At 43.8% G+C, this 21,495-nt stretch overlaps 1 protein-coding gene and 1 non-coding gene across 2 annotated transcripts; both read right to left on the bottom strand.

The window, feature by feature from the left end:
- Positions 1 to 8,667: 8,667 nt before the first annotated feature.
- Positions 8,668 to 18,618, bottom strand: RPL39 (ribosomal protein L39). Its single transcript, XM_056540024.1, has 3 exons — positions 18,485 to 18,618; positions 9,870 to 9,973; positions 8,668 to 8,842 (listed from the first exon to the last, which is right to left on the bottom strand). Exons 1-3 carry the CDS (start codon positions 18,485 to 18,487, stop codon positions 8,794 to 8,796), a joined length of 156 nt encoding a protein of 51 aa, XP_056395999.1. The 5' UTR covers positions 18,488 to 18,618; the 3' UTR covers positions 8,668 to 8,793.
- LOC130292201 (small nucleolar RNA SNORA69) lies at positions 8,919 to 9,048 on the bottom strand. Its single transcript, XR_008848109.1, has one exon. It is a non-coding gene; the product is annotated as a small nucleolar RNA SNORA69 (small nucleolar RNA).
- Positions 18,619 to 21,495: the final 2,877 nt, after the last annotated feature.

Below are 21,495 nucleotides of genomic sequence, written 5' to 3'. Positions count from 1 at the left end.
GAATGAATGTGGGACTATTTAGAAAGGACATGTTGGAGGCTCAAATTGTGGGTTTTCCCAGAGGACAATTTAAGTAAATAGGGGGGCCATAGCTATAGGAGATAAGCTATTTTAAGGGTAAACTCTAGAAGTGAAGAGATAAGAGAAGATTTATGAAAACCTGTTGATAGGAAGTGTTGCCTAGATGTCCATAGCAACCAGATAGCTTCTTTCATTTTGCAAAGGCCTTGTTAAAAATATTGGAAGGGATCTGATTGGTTGTTATGGGGAACTGGGGAACCTTCCTTTCCTCTGCACAGGTTTTGATAAATCTCCCTCATAGTGTTTAGGCAATTAGGTAGCTATAAGATACATTGGCACAAGCAATTAAATAATTCTTTTATTTGTTAATTTATGTATGAGATTTCTTACCCACCTGTCTAGTGTGCTCCCTGGAGGACACTTCTGCCGGCCAGGGAGCCCAACTACCAGAGGACCTGCAGCCCCATGGAGAGGTATGTCGAGATAGCTCCACAGGTCTCCCACCGGAGGACAGGAAACCTGAACTGACGTGTGGAGAGGAGTGTCACTTTTTATGTTCCCAGGTTTCCTGTCCTGCGGTGGGAGGTCGTCTCCAAGGGTGCTGTCATGAGCACCAGGTAAAGTATTATAACAGCAGCACATCTGCCAGGGAAACCGGTCAGCAGATGCGCTGCTAAAAGAATACTTTTCACACATATCGCTGCATGGGAATGTATGTAGTCATGGCCGTAAATGTTGGCACCCCTGAATTTTTTTCTAGAAAATAAAGTATTTCTCACAGAAAAGCATTAACATGTTTTGCTATACACATGTTTATTCCCTTTGTGTGTATTGGAACTAAACCAAAAAAGGGAGGAAAAAAAGCAAATTGGACATATTGTCACACCAAACTCCAAAAATGGGCTGGACAAAATTATTGGCACCCTTAACTTAATATTTGGTTGCACACCCTTTGGAAAGAATAACTGAAATGAGTCGCTTCCTATAACCACCAATAAGCTTCTTACACCTCTCAGCCGGAATGTTGGACCTCTCCCTTTGCAAACTGCTACAGGTCTCTTTTTTGAAGGGCACCTTTTCCCAACAGCAATTTTAAGATATTTCCACAGGTGTTAACTGGGATTTAGATCTGGACTCATTGCTGGCCACTTGATCTCTCCAACGCTTTGTTGCCATCCATTTCTGTGTGCTTTTTAACTATGTTTGGGATCATTGTCCTGCTGGAAGACCCAAGATCTCAGATGCAAACCCAGCTTTCTGACACTGGGCTGTACAGTGCAACCCAAAATCCGTTAATACTGCGATTTCCTGATGCCTTGCACGCATTCAAGGCAAACAGTGCCAGAGGCAGCAAAACAACCCCAAAACATGATTGAACCTCCACCATATTTCACTGTAGGTACTGTGTTCTTTTCTTTGTAGGCCTCATTCCATTTTCGGTAAACAGTAGAATGATATGCTTTACCAAAAAGCTCTATCTTGGTCTCATCTGTCCACAAGACTTTTTCCCAGAAGGATTTTGCCTTACTCAAGTTCATTTTGGCAAAATGTAGTCTTGCTTTTTTATGTCTGTCAGCAGTGGGGTCCTCCTGCCATAGCATTTCATTTAAATGTCGACAGTTCGTGCTGACACGGATGCTCCCTGAGCCTGCAGGACAGCACGAATATATTTGGAACTTGTTTGGGGCTGCTTATCCACCATCCGAAGTATCTTGCATTGACACCTTTCATCAATTTTCTCTTCCGTTCATTCCCAGGGAGATTAGATACAGTGCCATGGGTTGCAAACTTCTTTATGTTGCACACTGTGGACAAAGGCAAATCAAGATCTCTGGAGATGGACTTGTAAACTTGAGATTGTTGATATTTTTCCACAATTTTGGTTCTCCAGTCCTCAGACAGTTCTCTTCTCCTCTTTCTGTTGTCCATGCTTAGTGTGGCACACACAGACACACAATGCAAAGACTAAGAGAACTTCTCTCCTTTTTATCTGCTTTCAGGTGTGATTTTTATATTGCCCACACCTGTTACTTGCCCCAGCTTAGTTTAACCTCTTAAGGACGTAGGGCGTACATGTACGCCCTACGCCCGGTCCCGGTGTTTAAAACGGGGTCACGCCGAGACCCTGGGCTAACAGCGCGCAGCATTGATCATTGTGCCGCGCGCTTTTAACCCTTCAGATGCGGCGATAAAATCGCGATGTCCCGATCAGCTGGGACCCAAGCGGAGGTCTCCTTACCTGTCTCCACGGCGTCCGATCGGCGATTGATTACTCCAAGCCTGAGCTACAGGCTTAAGCAATTGAGCCCCTATCTCACTGATCCGTGCAAAGCTATGGCCTCCACAGTTGTAGCCTCCACAGTTGCCCACTTACAGGAACTACTACTCCCATCATGAAAACAAGTCTGTTCCATGATAGTAGTAGTAGTCCTGGCTGTAGGAGTCTGTAGGTGGTTGACTTTTCTTACTAACTGATGAAAAACAGATGCAAAAGGATGCCACAGATTGTCATGCGTTTGCATCCCTTAGTAGTATGGTCCGTTTGGGAGGCAGTAACGGGAGAAAAGCGGGACAGAAGTAAACAGACGTGTGACCGTAGCCTAAACTGTTGTAGAGAGGAGTGCTACAACAATTTAACCCAAAGGGTTATGAAAAACCTCTACAGTGATCCCTCAACTTACAATGGTCTCAACATACAATAGTTTCAACATACAATGGTCTTTTCTGGACCATCGTAAGTTGAAACCAGACTCAACATACAATGTAGAGACAGTCCAGATCTGTGAAACGTGTCAATGGCTGGAAGAACCGACCAATCGGAATGGGCATTCACTGGTAAAATCCGTGTATTACTGAAGCGTATGCACTGACTGGTGTCTGGTAGCGCCCCCTACAGTACAGGGAGGTATTACATGTTCTGTACACTTTACCTGTACCAGGGTTACCTGCTCCTTTGGGCACCAGGTGAGGGCGACACAATTACTTTTTTAGGACATTGTGTACTGTACAGGACCCTGAAGAAGCTCCAGTCCTCTACATAGACCAGTGTTTCCCAAGCAGGGTGGCCCCAGCTGTTGCAAAACTACAACTCCAACAACTTGTAGTTTTGCAACAGCTGGAGGCTTCCTGCTTGGGAAACACTGACATAGACAGTGATTTACAGCTCCCAGCAGATTTTTCTTACTTTTATATGTAAGGATTTGCTTTATCTATATTAGTTATCTACTTATTTTTGTTTAATCCTCACTTTTTCCTATTTTTGGATGACATTTTGGTGGCTTCAGAACCAATTACCAGGTTTCCATAGAGTTCTGGTCTCAACATACAATGGTTTCAACATACAATGGTCGTCCTGGAACCGATTAATATTGTAACTTGAGGGACCACTGTATATTGCATGTGTCACACTAATGCTAAAACTTAACTTTTATTGTGATCAAATAATATGAAAAGTGAGGAAACTAAAGTATTAAAATTACAATTCCACTGCTGTCATGCACGTATACAGCTGAGCCGAGGTCCTAGGTTGGTCATGCCCTGCTGAAGAGTCAGTACACTTGGACTGACATCTCCTATCTAGAGTGAATGGGTAGGGAGTTCATTTAGAGGTTCTGAGAGGCTGGATGTACTCCCTACTCCACGGCCACTTATACAAGTGGCTTCTAGTCACAGGGATGTGCAAATAAAAAAAAACTACTTGTCCAAGGGACTAAAGCGGAACACAATCTACTTGTCCCTCAAGAAAATCCACTTGTCCTGGTAGATAAAATAATTTCTAGCAAAATAGTACGATTCACCCCACTAGACCACCAGGGATGGTTATAAGATTCCTTTAGACACTGCTGTCAACTTAGACAGCGGTGATCTAATGGTTTAATAGCGGCCCCGGTGATCGCAGCATGCCAGGCTATTAGCGGAGGGAGGGCTGTAGCTCCTTTTACGCCCGAGGCAAGTGCAGAAAAGTCTAGATGTAACTTTTTGATCACCATAAAAAATTTCTCATATGAAGTGACCAAAAATGAGCAATTCTGGACTATTCTTTACATTTACACCGTTCACCATACGGTTTAATTAACATTATATTTTAATAGTCTGGACATTTCCACATGCAGCGATAACACTTATGTTTATTTTTGTACATTATTTTTATTTAAAGATAATTGGAAACTTTTATTAGGAAAGGGGCTTATTCACATATATACGCACTTTTTAAAATATTCTAATCACTATTTTTCAGTCTTCATAGGGACTTATATATGGAGTCTTTTGGTTGGATAACAGTGAACGCCGCTGTGTTACTGGGGGGGAGGGGGGGGGGGTGTTCTGCTTCTCCAGTTTGTTTGGTGCATTTTATTTACTCTAATTTATAATTTTTAGAAAATGCTGGAAGTTGCATTTAGTTACTAGATAACTACAACTCCCAGCATGCCCTGATACAGCCTATGGTTGTGTGGGTGTTGCAGCATGTTGCACTGTATAGTAGTACAGTTAAGGTTATTGTGTAACATGCTGGGAGTTGTAGTTTTGGTTTGTGTCAGCTGCAGAGCCATAGTCTGTGTCAAGGAATACTGGGAATTGCAGTTAGTAACTACAACACCCAGCATGCCCTGATGCAGCCTATAGCTCTGCAGCTGACCCGAACCAAAACTACAACTCCCAGCATGTTACACTTTATAGTTCTACAGTTCAGGTTATGGTGCAACATGCTGGGAGTTGTAGTTTTGGTTCAGGCGTGTTTGCGTGCATCCGTGGGGCTCTTGGTTGGCGGGTGAGTATGAAGGGGGTGGGATTCTGGGGGTGCAATTTAGTGCAGGTGGCCAGAAGCCACTGAAAATAAAGACACAGGCCCTTGGGCACTGCCCTAATGCCCGACGTGTCAGTCCTCCCCTGTACAAAACATTCATGCATACACTGGCCACTGCCCCCATATCATACATACACACACACCCCCGCCACTGTCCCCCCACATCATACATTACATACAAACATCGCAAATACATCATACACTCACACCATACATACACCCACCGCTGCCCCCCCACATCATACATTACATACATACACACATCAGACATCATACACACATACATACATCCACCCACACCATACATATGCACACATCATACATACACCCACCGCTGCCCCCCTTCACATCATACATACACACATCAGACATCATATACATACATCATACACACACACATCATACACACATCCACCCACACCATACATATGCACACATCATACAAACACCCACTGCTGCCCCCCACATCATACATTACATACATACACACAGACATCATACACACATCCACCCACACCATACATATGCACACATCATACATACACCCACTGCTGCCCCCCCTTCACATCATACATTACATACATACATCCATCATATACATACATCATACACACACACATCATACACACATCCACCCACACCATACATATGCACACATCATACATACACCCACTGCTGCCCCCCACATCATACATTACATACACACACACATCAGACATCATACACACATCCACCCACACCATACATATGCACACATCATACATCCACTGCTGCCCCCCACATCATACATTACATACATACACACATCAGACATCATACACACACATCATACACACATACATCATACACACATCCACCCACACCATACATACGCACACATCATACATACACCCACCGCTGCCCCCCTTCACATCCTACATTACATACACACATCACACATACACTCACACCATACATATGCACACATCATACATACACCCACCACTGCCCCCCCCCCCCAATCAATACATTCCATACATACACACACACATCCACTCACACCATACATATACAACCACCCTTCCTGCCGCCGTCTGCATTCTCTGCCTCCTCACCTGAGCTGGCCATGAGTGGACATCAGAGCTGTAGCCCCAGCACAATAAAGACCCGCCGGCCAGTGTGAGATTGCATGGGTTTGAAAATCTCCCCTCACCCGGTGTTTTCCCCGTGCAAACTTTTAACCTCCCCGTGGTAGATCAGGTCCTGTAGGGACAGAGCAGGGGGAGGGGAGGAGATGAACATCCTCGCTCTCCCCCTGCTTCTTGTGTAATGTAGAGCTGCGTCCTCCATCCTCCGGGGGGGGGGGGGGGGGGGGAGATAAGGGGGCTCTGTAGTCAGCTGGGGGATGCCGCCCCTTACATACACCCTGAGCGCCGATGTGAGGTGCAGACTTGCATCCGCTCCTGCGCCTCACACCGGCATTAAAGAAAAATACGGGGGAAGTCTGTCTGACCCTGCTTGCCCGATACAGGGCTAAATCTATTTAAAAAAAAAAAATAATAATTCACCTGCCCAGCTACTTGTCAACTACTTGTCTCGGGCGATAGGATTTCCACATCCCTGAGTCAATATTTCGACATATACTGTAAATCAAGGTGTTATGACCACCTGGTATCTCACACCGCAGGTGCGAGTATTCAGTCAGGACCTTATTTATTGGCTGTGATTAGGTATAGACAGCAGTGCATTTGGAAGAGTTAAAATACAATACATGTTTCGCCACTTAGTGTGGCTTTATCAAAGAGACAGCTGACAGCATTAAGTGTCAGGGTAGAATGAGCCTATTTATATGGTGTCCCTGTGTATGTAGGGTGCTTACAGCCAATCAGAGAACTTTAGACTGCAAGCCAATCCACATCTGAAACGTCCAGTAGATAAAACCAATAGCCCTCTTTGTTATACACAGGAGTGTTTATTAACCAGTCCTAGGTCGAGAATCTGTGACACGTCACACGCCAAGTTGTGACTGTCCATTTTGCCTTGATGTCCTCCGGGCCAATCTATGAGCCGGACGCTTGATTGACAGCCCTTACAGGCTGTTTACATCCGGCCGGTCTGTCATGTGATACACTGTTCACATGACTCACCGCCATCACTGTAGTCACGTGCACGACTATGTTCCAGTGAGTAATATGTCCACGGCCCTGATTGCGCGGAATGCGCAGGCGCATAGCTGTACGTTGGTCCAGGATTTCACTCCCAGTTAACCCCTGCAGTGTCGGTTCGTATCCGAAATGTTCAATAGGAATACGGGGGAAATTGTATGGAGCTGACTATCCGCGGACCTGATTAAACAAGTGCGCAGGCGCATGGATGCACACCCGTCCATTGGTCCACATACAGTCAACCCCTGCAATACTGGTTCATGTAGAGAGTGTAAAAAGAAGCGCAAAATGTCAAGACTAAAGGCTCTGGGTAAATAGAGACGATCTGAAAGTATTTGGTGTCAGAATAGTATTGAAACAAAAAAGTAATAAGCAAACTATAGTAAAGAGGTTTAATGAACAGATAAATAAGGCAAATATGTAATGGAATGACTTATGAAAAGGGATTTACATATAGCAAAAAGTAGTAATATTGTTATAGAGATACATAAATGATATTAGGGGATCTGGATGTGGGAATAGTTATAATTCTTTTATTTTATAAATTCTTTATATACCTTTTGATTTTACAATGTACTTCCTAGGTAAGATATTAGTTCTCATCATAAAAGAGAGGAGTGTTCCTTTTTATCTTTTCAGATGCTCTCCAGGGAGTGCTGTCACAGGTGAATGGGCAGACACACATACATTGGCCCTGAAGAGTTGATTAGAGTTTTCTTTGTAGGATTTTCCCCCCCAAAGATTTTTTTCCCACAGTATTTTGCCTACATTTTGCTCTTTTTTTAACACCTGCTCTGAGTTGTGGGGTGTTCCAGAGCTAAAATCCTCTACATGTTCTATAAATATGTTGGGATTTTTTGAAAATGGGACCACGCCTACTTTCCTGTGATCACACCCACTTTACAGCCTTATAAAGATAAAGAGGAAAAAAAAAAATAGAGGGCAGCGCCTCGTGTAATCCTGCAGGCTTCAGTAAAAAGGCGAGGGTCTGGTATATGGACTCTCACCTGCTGAACCTCTTGGTGTTTAGCAGATCACCCCAGCTATTGTGGTATCAGTGGAACTGCAGGCCGTAGGAGCTTGACTGGATACTGTGGCTTTGGGTCCAGTAATCAGACAAAATAAAAGAAAAAACTCCAAGGTGGCGCTGTTCCAGCAAAAACATGAACTTCTGGTATTTCGCTTAAAAAAAAAAAAAAAAAAAAAACATATTTATTGATAAAAATAAATATTTATCAATAAAATTTTTTAAGCAAAATACCAGAAGTTCATGTTTTTGCTGGAACAGCGCCACCTTGGAGTTTTTCTTTTACTTTACAGCCTTGGCCTTTTTCGTGTTCGCTCAGTAAAATGGAGAGTTGGTTGATTTTTCTTGTTTTTGCTGCAAATTCTGTCGCAGACAAATTGTTGCAATGTGACAAATTCTGACAACCCGACAAACCAAGTCAGGTTTACAATAGTAGATCAGGGCCATTGTATTGAAAAACTACAACTCTCAGCATGCCTGAACAGTCTCATACGACCATTACAATTAAAGCTGGCTGTCCAGACATGCTGAGAGTTTTACAACAGCTGGAGGCACACTGTTTGGGAAACTTCTGCAGAGACTGATCTGATTTCACATTATAGACAGTTTCAGCCAGAGCTCATAAGTATCCTGCCTGCTTTTCTTTTAATACAATGGACAGAGACAAACACTGATGGTATGTTTTCTTTTATTCCATAAGCAAATAGCAGATACTGCTATAAAATAAACTGTATAACAAGATGATCAGGTTTTTGTTTGGAACCAACATAGAACTGGTCTGCCATCTTCCAGCTTCTTTACAGGCCGAGCTTGGTCCTTCTCCAGTGTCTCCTCTTGGAGTTATACCTGCAAATACAATGCATATTTTACTACCTTGCAACTTGACTGCTCAAATGTCATTTATAGTAAATACACAGCAGTTTTCTGTAGCTGTCAGCATAAAAGGATTCTCCAAGAATGAAGGTAAAACCAAACAAGCCGACATCTTTACTTTCTGCAGGATAATGACAGCACTCCCACTGGAATGAAGCACTGTAATTGCAACCTGCATTGGAACCACAAGTACAATATAAAAAACAGTCCAACACCATGGAAAGAGTTGAGAATTGTAAATATTTATAGGAAGATTTATCAAGCCAACTAGATTGTTTTGCCCATAGCAACTAATCACAGCTCTTTCTTTCCTCATATGGCTTTGATAAAGTGGAAGCAGGGCTTTAATTGGTTGCTATGGGCAACAAATAATGATACTAAGTGACTGATTTTAAGGGTGTGCCTTGTATTCACTGTTTATAACAAGACTTTTAAACTGCTTAAAGGGGGGCCCTAGACATTTTATCTGCTATCCTAAGGATCTGATCACTGGGATACTCCCTTTGTGCTCTCCGGGCCAGTATCCTGGCTTTCTGAACACTCATGTTTACAATGACTGCTTCGGCCGGCTGTGTTTGTGACGTCTGTGGTCGCTCGTCACACCCACTCCCATAGACATGAAGGGAAGGTGTGTGGTGTATCGTCAAAACCATGGCAATCTGAACATAAGTGTTGGCCCGTCCAGCCGCTGGATAGAGGATAGAGATAAGATGTCTAGGGACAGGATACTGCTTTAACCCCTTAACGAACATGGACGTGTACACTCGTCCATGTGCCGTTAAGATGGTATGACTCGGGCTCCCGACTCAAGCCAGCGTCATACCGGCCAGCCCCCAGCTGATTCCTGTAGCTGAGGGCCGGCGTTAATAGCCGACATGCAGCCTATTAACCCTTTAGATTGCCGCTGACAGTGGCGTCTAAAGGTGCCTTTATTCCATCCCTGGTGGTCCAGTGGTCACCCCTTTGTGTAGATGGGGGGTGTACTAAGCTTTATACATACCTGATCTTATTGCCAGTCTTCATTCGGATCCACTGTGGGATTGGCCTATTCTGTTTCTGCTTCTTGGCAAGAAACCTTTTGATTCTGAACGTCTTGTGGGACGACTGATGGGAAAATAAAATAATATATATTTATAATATACACACATACGTGGTTATGACAGCAAGAGTGCTTCTAGATCAAAGCTCATGGCCTACAGCAGTGTGGTCCTTCAAGTTCTACAGAGGTCCCTGTACTCCTACATAAGAGTAATCCTTGTATACCAGGATATGACCAAGGGTACATTCACATGGGCATAAAACCCACCGATGTGAAGTGCCACAACTTTGATTCGTGAGGAGCACTTCAGTGCTTAATTGTACTGACGAGCAGTAAAATGTCACTTTAGTGCGTTTCCACCCATTCAAATCACTATGAGCAGTTTCGAGAAGTGACACCATGATATTTTTGATGTTGAAATCCCAGAATTTTGTGTCTGTGTGAATATACTCTTAGGTGTACATGGATGGAACTAGGTAGGATGCAAACAGGCAAACATGCTGCTCTCTATAACTATACTGCAACAAAGAGCTTTCCAAAATATTTTTTTAATTTGTGACAGTTTTTAGAAATGCATTATTTTGCGACAGTAATTCAGTCATAGGAACGTGCATAAGAATGACTTACTCCTGCCTGCTGTGATTTAAAGTGATTTTCATACGTGTCTCCGGTGACCTGGAAAATAAGGGGGATTGGAGCTGTACGACAGCCCAGGTCCCCCTGAAGGCATAGGAGTGGGGTGGCAGGGGTGCCACTCCTCCTAACCCTATGATTGATCAGTCAGAAGTGACCGACCAATTGCAGAAGGAGGGCAGGGGGTGGGAAAATCACGTTTAAGTTCAGTTCCTCCGCTCTGCCCACCCATCCAGGTCCTGGCGGCGGCTGCAATGACGTAATCCGGCAGCGATCCTGATGTCATGGCGACAGCAATCTGGGTAAGTGGCCTAGAGGACCACAGTTTAGAGCCTAAGCTGTTGCCCTTCAGATCTTGCAAAACTACAAATCCCAGCATGCCTAGATGGCAAATGGCTGTGTGGGCATGCTGAGATCTGTAGTTTTGCAACATCTGGAGGGCCACAGTTTGGAGATCACTCTGCAGTGATCTCTAAACTGTGGCCCTCCAGATGTTGCATAACTAAAAACTGCTGTCTCTGCACGCTGGGAGTTGTAGTTGCATGCCTCCAGCTGTGTGCCTCTCAGTGCATGCTGAGAGTTGTAGTTTTGCCACAGCTGGAGGCACACTAGTGAGGAAACACAAAGTTAGATAACAGAACCTCTCAGTTTCCTCACCAGTGTGCCTCCAGCTGTTGCAAAACAACTACCTGCATTGCCGGAAAGCCATTGACTGTCCAGGCATGCTGGGAGTTTCGCAACAGCTGGAGGCAACCTGTTTGGGAAACACTGCTGTAGGGTATTTGTGGTGGCGGATGCAATTGTAATGCTTGCATCCAGGTCCGCCCCTGTGCTAATGTAGGCCTCAAATGCGCTTGGCGCTCTCCCTTCAGAGCCCTGTCTTATTTCAAGGCAACAGTTTAGGGCCACATGTGGGGTATTTCCAAACTCAGGAGAAATTGTGTTACAAATTCTGGGGCACTTTCTCGTTTTACCCCTTATGAAATGGAAAAGTTTGGGTATACAGCAGTATGTTAGTATACATTTTTTTTTTTTTTTTTTTAAACACTAACATGCTGGTGTTGCCCCATACTTTTCACTTTCACAAGAAAAAGGAAAAAACGACTCCCAAAATTTGTAATGCAATTTCTCCTGAGTACGGAAATACCCCATATGTAGGTATAAAGTGAACTACGGACGCACAACAGGGATCATCATGCACCATGTACATTTGAGGCCTAAATTGGTGAAAAACGCAAAAAAAAAAAAATGTAACCCCATTTTGCAAACTACACCCCTCACAGAAAGTAACAAGGAGTATAGTGAGCCTTAACACCCCACCGGTGTTTGACAAATTTTCAGAGGTTGGACGTGAAAATGAAAAATTTTATTTTTCTTACTAAAATGTTGGTGTTACCAAATTTTTTTTTTTTTCCACAAGGGGTAATAGGAGAAATAACGAACATTAAACCATTTCACCATTGTAACACCATTTCTTCTGAGTACATAAATACCACATATGTGGACTTTAAGGGCTCTGCGGGCGCACTACAATGCTCAGAAGAGAAGCAGCACCATTGGGCTTTTGGAGAGAGAATTTGGCTGGAATTGAAGGCCATGTGCGTTTACAAAGCCCCCATGGTACCAGAACAGTGGACCTCCCCCACGTGTGACCCCATTTTGGAAACTACACCCTTCAGGTAATGTAATAAGGGGTGCAGTGAGTATTTACACCCGACAGGTGTCATTTTTCTTGAACGGTGGTCCATGAAAATGAATTAAATTTTTCATTTGCACAGCCTACTGTTCCATAGATCTGTTAAATGCCAGTGGTGTATAAATGCTCACTGCACCCCTTATTACATTCCTTGAGGGGTGTAGTTTCCAAAGTAGGGTCCAATGTGGGGCTTTGTAAACGCACATGACCCCCGACTTCTATTCCAACCAAATTCTCTCTCCAAAAGCCCCATGTATTTCCTTACTCAGGAGAAATTGGGCTACAAATTTTGAGGTCCATTTTCTCCTATTACCCCATGTGAAAATGAAAAATTTCGAGTAACACCATCATCTTAGGGTTAAAAATCACTTTCTCATTTTTACGTCCAACTTCAACGTAAACTTGTGAGGTGTTAGGGCTCACTATACCCCTTGTTACGTTCCTTGAGGGGTGTAGTTTCCCCAAATAGTATGCCATGTGTTTTTTTGCTGTTTGGAACCATGAGGGCTTCCTAAATGCTACATGCCGCGCAAAAACCAATTCAGCACCGTTGAGAGCCCGCAGTGCACTTTACGTCAACATATGAGTTATTTCCTTACTCGAGAGAAATTGGGCTACAAATTTTGTGGTACTTTTTCTCCTTATAACCCTTGTAAAAAAAATAAAAAATTTAAAAAAAATTAAAAAAATTGGGCTACATGAACAGGTTAGTGTAAAAAAAATAAAAAAAAATAAATGGAGATTTTATTTTTCTCCTCCACTTTGCTGCTGTTCCTGTGAAACACCTAAAGGGTTAAACTTTCTGAATGTCATTGACTACTTTGAGGGGTGCAGTTTCTATAATGGGGTAATTTGCAGGGTATTCTACACAGAAAGGACCCTCAAATCCACTTCAAACTTAACTGGTCCCTGAAAATTTCAGATTATGAATTTTTCGTGAACATTAGTTGCATAGTTGCTGCTATACTTTGAAGCCCTCTAATGTCTGCACACAGTAAAAACAGGTCAACTTTATGATGCCAACATAAAGTAGATATAGTATTTGTGAATATATAATTTGGAATGTCCATTTTCCTTACAAGCAGAGTTTCAAAGCTAGAAAAATGCTAAATTGTCTAAATTTTCATGACATTTTGGGATTTTTCACCAAGAAACGATGCAAGTAACGAACATTTACCACTATGTTAAGTAGAATGTGTCACAAAAAAACATTTAGAATCAGAATGAAAAGGTAAAAGCATCCCAGAGTTAATATATAAAGAGAAATATATAAAGTGACAGTGGTCAGATTACCAAAAAAGAGCTGTGTCCTTAAGGGATTAAAAAGCCTCAAAAAAAAAAAAAAAAAAAAAAAAAAAAAGCTATCTGATTGGTTGTTTTGGGCAACTGGTCAGCTTTTCTCTACACATTGTTTTGATAAGTCTCCCCAACTGCATATGATCCCTCGACCATAGTGTGAATATGACAGAAGGGGGAGCCATAAAAATACATGTACGTTTGTATTGCTAACACTAAGGTGTCACCGCACAGTTTGGAAAGGTTTACTATAAAACCACTAAGAACCGTCAGCTGTTCACAAACATGGAAGGCAATGGAGGGAAACTATTCAATATACATTCTTCTATCCCCAATCTGCTTTTGTTACTCTGGTGTGACCACTATGCTACAGTGATGTTTAGAGCATAGTGACAATGGCTACATGTCATCAACTGTCAAGACATTGCACACCAGGAAATTACATTATTGAATTTTTCCAAAATAAAGTTAAACAAAATAAAATGTATACACACACACCTTAAAAAAAAAAAAAAAAAATAAATAAAATACAAAAAAAGGAAGGGAACACAAACAGCGGTTCTGCAGGTGGTGACCACAGACCACTTCAGTTCCTATGGTCATTTTTGAATGCTGGCGGTGCTTTCATTCTAGTGGTAGCATGAGACAGAGTCTACAACCCATACAAGTGGCTCAGGTAGTGCAACTCATCCAGGATTGCACAACAATGTGAGCTGTGGCAAGAAGGTTTGCCGTGTCTGTTAGCGTAGTGACCAGAGCATGGAGGCGCTACCAGGAGACAGGCCAGTACATCAGGAGACATGGAGGGCAACAACCCAGCAGCAGGACCGCTACCTTTGCCATTGTGCAAGGAGGAGCACTGCAAGAGCCCTGCAAAATGACCTCCAGCAGGCCACAAATGTGCATGTGTCCACTCTAATGGTCAGAAACAGACTCCATGAGGGCCGACATCCACAGGTGGGGGTTGTGCTTACAGCCCAACACCATGCAGGACGTTTGGCATTTGCCAGAGAACACCAAGATTAGCAAATTCGCCACTGGCGCCCTTTGTTCTTCACAGATTAACCCCTTAAGGACTCAGGGTTTTTCCGTTTTTGCACTTTCGTTTTTTCCTCCTTACCTTTTAAAAATCATAACCCTTTCAATTTTCCACCTAAAAATCCATATTATGGCTTATTTTTTGTGTCGCCAATTCTACATTGCAGTGACAGTCATTTTACCCAAAAATGTATGGCAAAACGGAAAAGAAATCATTGTGCGACAAAATCGAAGAAAAAACACCATTTTGTAACTTTTGGGGACTTCTGTTTCTACGCAGTGCATATTTGGGTAAAAATTACACCTTATCTTTATTCTGTAGGTCCATACGGTTAAAATGATACCCTACTTATATAGGTTTGATTTTGTCGCACTTCTGGAAAAAATCATAACTACATGAAGGAAAATTTATACGTTTAAAAATTTCATCTTCTGACCCCTATAACTTATTTTTCCACGCAAAGGGCGGTATGAGGACTCATTTTTTGCGCCGTGATCTGAAGTTTTTATCAGTATGATTTTTGTTTTGATCAGACTTTTTGATCACTTTTTAATGGTATAAGAAGTGACCAAAACACGCTTTTTTGGACTTGAATTTTTTTGCGTGCACGCCATTGACCGTGCAGTTTAATTAATTATATATTTTATAGTTCGGACATTTGCGCACGTGACGATACCACATATGTTTATTTATTTTTACACTGTTTTATTTTTTATGGGAAGTGATGGGGGTGATTCAAACTTATTAGGAAAGGGGTTAAATGACCTTTATTAACACTTTTTTAAAATAAATTTTTTGCAGTGTTATAGGTCCCATAGGGACCTATAACACTGCACACACTGATCTTTTACACAGATCACAGGCGTGTATTAACACGCCTGTGATCAGTGTTATCGGCGCTTGACTGCTCCTGCCTGGATCTCAGGCACGGAGCAGTCATTCGCCGATCGGACACCGAGGAGGCAGGTAAGGGCCCTCCCGGTGTCCGGTCAGCTGTCCGGGACGCCGCGATTTCACCGCGGCGGTCCTGAACAGCCCGACTGAGCAGCCGGATCACTTTCACTTTAGAAGCGGCGGTCAGCTTTGACCGCCGCTTCTAAAGGGTTAATACCGCACATCGCCGCGATCGGCGATGTGTGGTATTAGCCGCAGGTCCCGGCCGTTGAGCGCCAGGACCGACGCGATATGATGCGGGATCGCGGCGCTATCCCACTTCATATCGCGGGAGTCGGCACAGGACGTAAATATACATCCTGCGTCGTTAAGGGGTTAAAGCAGGTTTACACTGAGTACGTGACAGTCTGGAGACGCGGTGGAGAACATTCTGCTGCGTGCATCCTCCAGCATGACTGGTTTGGCGGTGGGTCAGTAATGGTGTGGGGTGGCATTTCTTTGGGGGCCGCACAGCCCTCCATGTGCTTCCCAGAGATAGTCTGACTGCCATTAGGTACTGAGATGAGATCCTCAGACCCCTTGTGAGACCATATGTTGGTGCGGTTGGTCCTGGGTTCCCCCTAATGCAAGACAATGCTAGATCTCATGTGGCTGGAGTGTGTCAGCAGTTCCTGCAAGAGGAAGGCATTGATGCTATGGACTGGCCCGCCCGTTCCCCAGACCTGAATCCGATTTAGCACATCTGGGACATCATGTCTCGCTCAATCCACCAATGCCACAATGCACCACAGACTGTCCAGGAGTTGGCGGATGCTTTAGTCCAGGTCTGGGAGGACATCCCTCAGGAGACCATACCCCACCTCATCAGGAGCCTGCCCAGGCATTGTAGGGAGGTCATACGGGCACGTGGAGGCCACACACACTACTGAGCCTCATTGTAACTTGTTTTAAGGACATAAAGTTGGATCAGCCTGTAGTGCGGTTTTCCACTTTGATTTTGAGTGTGACTCCATATCCAGACCTCCATGGGTTGATAAATTTGATTTCCATTGATAATTTGTGTGATTTTGTCGTCAGCACATTCAACTATGTAAAGGCGAAAGTATTTAATTTAGTTTGATTAGTTCATTCAGATCTAGGATGTATTACCTTAAGCGTTCCCTTTATTTTTTGAGCAGAGTGTGTGTGTCTTTTTGTCCCTGCCTATTGCCCATCTCTCCCTAACCCCCCCCCCCCTCCCCCTCCCTTTACATTTTTTTTTTACTATATTAAAATCCCTTTTTGTCTGCCTGGTAGTGTGCTCACTACCAGGCAGACTTCCCCAGCAGGCACCACGTCACTGATGCCTGCTGGGGCCGGCACCTCCGCCCTTAGCTCACTATACAGGGTGCCTCCAGCTGTTTCACCACTACAACTTCCAGCTTGCCCTGACATCTACTGGCTGTCAGGGCATGCTGGGAGTTATAGTATTGAAACAGCTGGAGGCACCATGTGGTGAAAACAATAACTTTATTAGCGCAGCAGTGCTACTTCGGGAGCGGGAGCAGCAGCGGCGCTCTCCCGAACCCCGCTCACCACCCCCATACCTCTAGTGCTGAGCGGCGGCGCTCCCCCGAACCCCGCTTCCACCACCCCATTCCTCCAGTGGTGAAGACTTACCGGAGGATCAATGAGCTGCCTCTGGACAGGGTAACGGGGGCGAGCGGGCGGGCTCGCTCTCGCCTTTCTGATTGACAGGCGGGAGCGAGCACCGCAGTGACTGGATTTCGACTCATTGCCAGGCTGAAATGAGTCGAAATCCAGTAGTGATGTCATTGCAGAATGCATTCAGCCACTAGGAGGGCGACCCCTAGTGGCCGAATTTAAAAGTGATTTTAAACTTGTTTAAAATCACCTTTTTTTAATTAAAGTATATTAGAGATATGTTGTAGTACTTAAGTAGTACAACATATCAATTTTTAGATTTCATGACAGTGCCCATTTAAATCAGTACATACACACTAATGGAGGTATACTTAAACTTGTGCAGAGGAAAATGTAGCAGTTGCCTATAGCAACCAGAACACTTCTTTAGAGGCCTTCTGTAAGCAGCAATCTGATTGTTGCTATGGGTAACCAGTCAAATTCACTGCACAGGTTTTGATAAATTTCCCCCTTTCAAAGGTTTCACCTTTGTCAATATCCACATGGCATGTCCCACTGACTTCAATTCTTGACATGGATGTTGTGCAGACCCTTCCCAGTAAAGGATAGGACACCAAATCCATATGCAGGTTTTAGATGGAGAAATACAGTGTAAACACTCATACAGAAGCCTAGAAGGCATTTGACAACTGGAGATCGCCTACAATATAATGGCTCCTCCATCTCTACCTCCCCAACTCAAATACAGGAGTACAGTCCATTGATGTCCTGTGGGGCCGCCAAATGTTGCAATACTACAATCCCCAGCATGCCCAGACAGCCATTAATTGTCAGGGCATGCTGGGATTTGTATTTTTGCAACATCTGGCAGACCACAGTTTGGAGACTGGGGCATTTGAATAGTCTACAGTGATCTTCAACCTGCGGACCTCCAGATGTTGCAAAACTACAACTCCCAGCATGCCCGGACAGCCGTTGGCTGTCCGGGCATGCTGGGAGTTGTAGTCTTGCAACATCTGGAGGTGAACACGGGTCTACAGTCACAGCAACATAACTTAGTATGCCATCACGTGACTCCACGGCAGACTGACACTATGAGGGCATCATGGGCTTTGTAGTTCCAGCTGTACATGTATGAGAAATAACCAACACCGTAGACTCCTCACAGCCCGCAGAGAATAGAGCCCCATCACCCTCCACAACAGCCAGGATCAGAAAGAGGGGAACACAAGACCCCGGCGCCTCAGGACCCCCACCCCGTCCTCCTGCACAATACACACACCACACGCCCGCACACCGCCTCCCCCACTGTACAGCACACAGCCGGCTCCGATATAAGGCGCCACTGTGAAGGATTACACTGGATTCACTCACCATGATGAATAGCTGCAATCCTGTCACCACAATGGCGGGTGAGAAAGAGGAAGGCGGAAGGCAGAGGGCAGAGGTTAGAGACGAGGAACAATAGAGAGGGGAAGACGCTTTCCAAACAAACGTAGTATAACAAGAGCTCCACCTATCGGTCGGAGGACAAATTGCAGCTGTACTCTGGTTCTGAGCAGTTTCTTTGTAATAGCATAAAATGAAGTAATATTTTTAGTTTTTTTTCCCCCAACATGTTTAGTACTGTTAGTTACATCCAACAAGGTTCCTAAATTCTTACTTTCAATAAATGAAAAGTGCCTAAACATAGATAAGTTAACCCTAACCCACCCCCATTTGCAAGGGTAGGGTTTTTTGTTTAAAGTCCCATGCAAGTCTATGGGAAATTTTGATGAAACTTAGTACACATGTTACTTTTATGACAAATAAAAATATATCATAGTTAAATTAACCCTAATCTACCCCTTTACGTGAAGGATGGAGTTTTTGTCTGAAGTCCCATGCAAGTATATGGGACTTCCAGTCCCACTTCCACAAAACCACACCTCCTTCTATTTTCAGCCTACAATCGCTTCATCACAATTCAGCCCCACCTGAGGACGAGATATGAGGATGAGATATGAGGACAGGATATTAGGATGGTACATGAGGTCGGGATATGAGGACAGGATATGAGGAGGTGATATGAGGTCAGAATATGAGGTTGGGCTTTGAGGACAGCATATGAGGTCGGAATATCAGGAGGGGATATGAGGTCGGAATATGAGGAGGGTATATGAGGACAGGATATGAGGTCGGAATATGAGGAGGGGATATGAGGACAGGATATGAGGTCGGAATATGAGGAGGGGATATGAGGACAGGATATGAGGTCGGAATATGAGGAGGGGATATGAGGACAGCATATGAGGTCGGAATATCAGGAGGGGATATGAGGTCGGAATATGAGGAGGGTATATGAGGACAGGATATGAGGTCGGAATAAGAGGAGGGGATATGAGGTCAGAATATGAGGAGGAGATATGAGGACAGGATATGAGGAGGTGATATGAGGAGGAGATATGAGGACAGGATATGAGGACAGGATATGAGGTCGGGATACGAGGACGGGACATGAGGTCCGGACATGTGGACGGGACATGAGGTCGGCATATGAGGTCGGAATATCAGGAGGGGATATGAGGTCGGAATATGAGGAGGGTATATGAGGACAGGATATGAGGTCGGAATAAGAGGAGGGGATATGAGGGCAGGATATGAGGAGGTGATATGAGGACAGGATATGAGGAGGGGATATGAGGGCAGGATATGAGGAGGTGATATGAGGACAGGATATGAGGAGGTGATATGAGGAGGAGATATGAGGACAGGATATGAGGTCGGGATACGAGGACGGGACATGAGATCCGGACATGTGGACGGGACATGAGGTCGGCATATGAAGTAGGGATATGAGGAAAGGGATATGAGGACAAGTACTTCCTCCTATGTTGCTTTTCCTCCCCCACAAGGATTAGGTAGAAAAAACGGGTAACGCCGGGTACTCGTTCAATATATATATATTTATTCCACTGAATGGCTGTGTAGTAGCGCCTCTCTACATGTCCTGTGTTGTCCTTTATCTGTGCCAGGAAGATCAGATCCTTTGGATACCAGGTGAAGGCATCTTCATTTTATTTTCTGGTACAATCTGGCTCCTGTCCTCTACATAGATATTTTAAAAAAAAATTACAGTTTATATGTTTTATATCTAAGTTCTTGCTGCATCTGTGTTAGTTTTCTGCTTATTTTTACTTATTCATTAGTTTTTATTTCGGGTTGACATTTTTGGGAGCTTCAGAACCAAAATGGGTCATCACTACATGAGATATATATATATATATATATATATATATATATATATATATATATATATATATATATATATTTAGTGAGATAGTGATGGAAATAATGGTCAGTCATTGCTGTGGGTGACATTTATCATTTTTGTCTTTGAAAAATTAGTTTTAAAGTAACTTTTTCTTGCTTTGGTTTTGCTTATGTGCGACACATTTATCAAGCGGGCTTGATAAATTTGGCGCACATAAGCAAAAAGCTATAAATCCCTTCAGAACATCATTTTGTATGATTCCTCCTTTTTTCTGTCTCTTTCCTGCACAAAATAGTTGCAGTTGACACAAAAAAAAAAAGTGCTCTTCAATGGCAGTTTTGTAAGCCAGGTCTGGCCTGGCTTAGGTTTGGAAATTTTGGGGGGGGGGTTGCAACTTTTATTATGTTTTTGTGTGATATTAGCACTTCATAAATTTGTGACCGCTGCAAAGTGCAAACTGAAATGTAAGGATGTTTGGTACTTTCTGCGTACATACAAAAGTTGCAACAAAAAGTGCTTAGGCGACGTACATTTTGTGTGTGCCCGACGTAAGCAAAAAAAACTCTAAATGCAGTGATAAGTCCCTTCCTATATTTCCCCAAGGTACCTGTCTAAGGGTAGGGTCACAAGTAACAGTTCCGCTGCCGGTGACCCGACCTATAGTGTGCCTCCAGCTGTGACCAAAAGCTCACTCGCAGTGTCTGAGTACACTGCGCATGCGTGCTGCGACTCACAGGCCTCTGTGCGGCTGCTCGGAGTGGTGGATTGCAGCTGTGAGCAGGCCAGGAGGCAGGGGGAGCTTTTGGTCATAGCTGGAGGCACACTATGGGTCGGGTCACCAGCGAATCCGCAGCGTAAAATACTCTGCAGATCCGTTACGTGTGAGCCTACGCTAACAGTGCTGTGAATAATTATTTGCCTCTTTCTTGAGGTCTTATTTTTTCCAAAATGTTTTTCAGCTTGCTAGGGACTTTTGGTAAGTCCTATGTTTGGGCCTGGATTTTTATAGAATGAAAAGCAGGATTGGCAGTGGGGCTTTTTTGCACTTTATTGGCTACACCAGGTTTTCAAACTAACCTAGATCAGCAGAGGTGCTGAATTCAGCTAGTCTGCTAGAGAGGCTGAGCAGAAC

Source organism: Hyla sarda, chromosome 9 (genome assembly GCF_029499605.1).
Source record: "Hyla sarda isolate aHylSar1 chromosome 9, aHylSar1.hap1, whole genome shotgun sequence".
Lineage (NCBI taxonomy): Eukaryota > Metazoa > Chordata > Amphibia > Anura > Hylidae > Hyla > Hyla sarda.
This window is presented reverse-complemented; position numbering and strand designations above follow the sequence as displayed.

Coding starts and splice junctions, on each gene's coding strand:
- RPL39 (XM_056540024.1), bottom strand. Junction 8,843..9,869: donor AAGACTGGCAATAAGATCAG/GTATGTATAAAG, acceptor TTGTATTTGCAG/GTATAACTCCAAGAGGAGAC.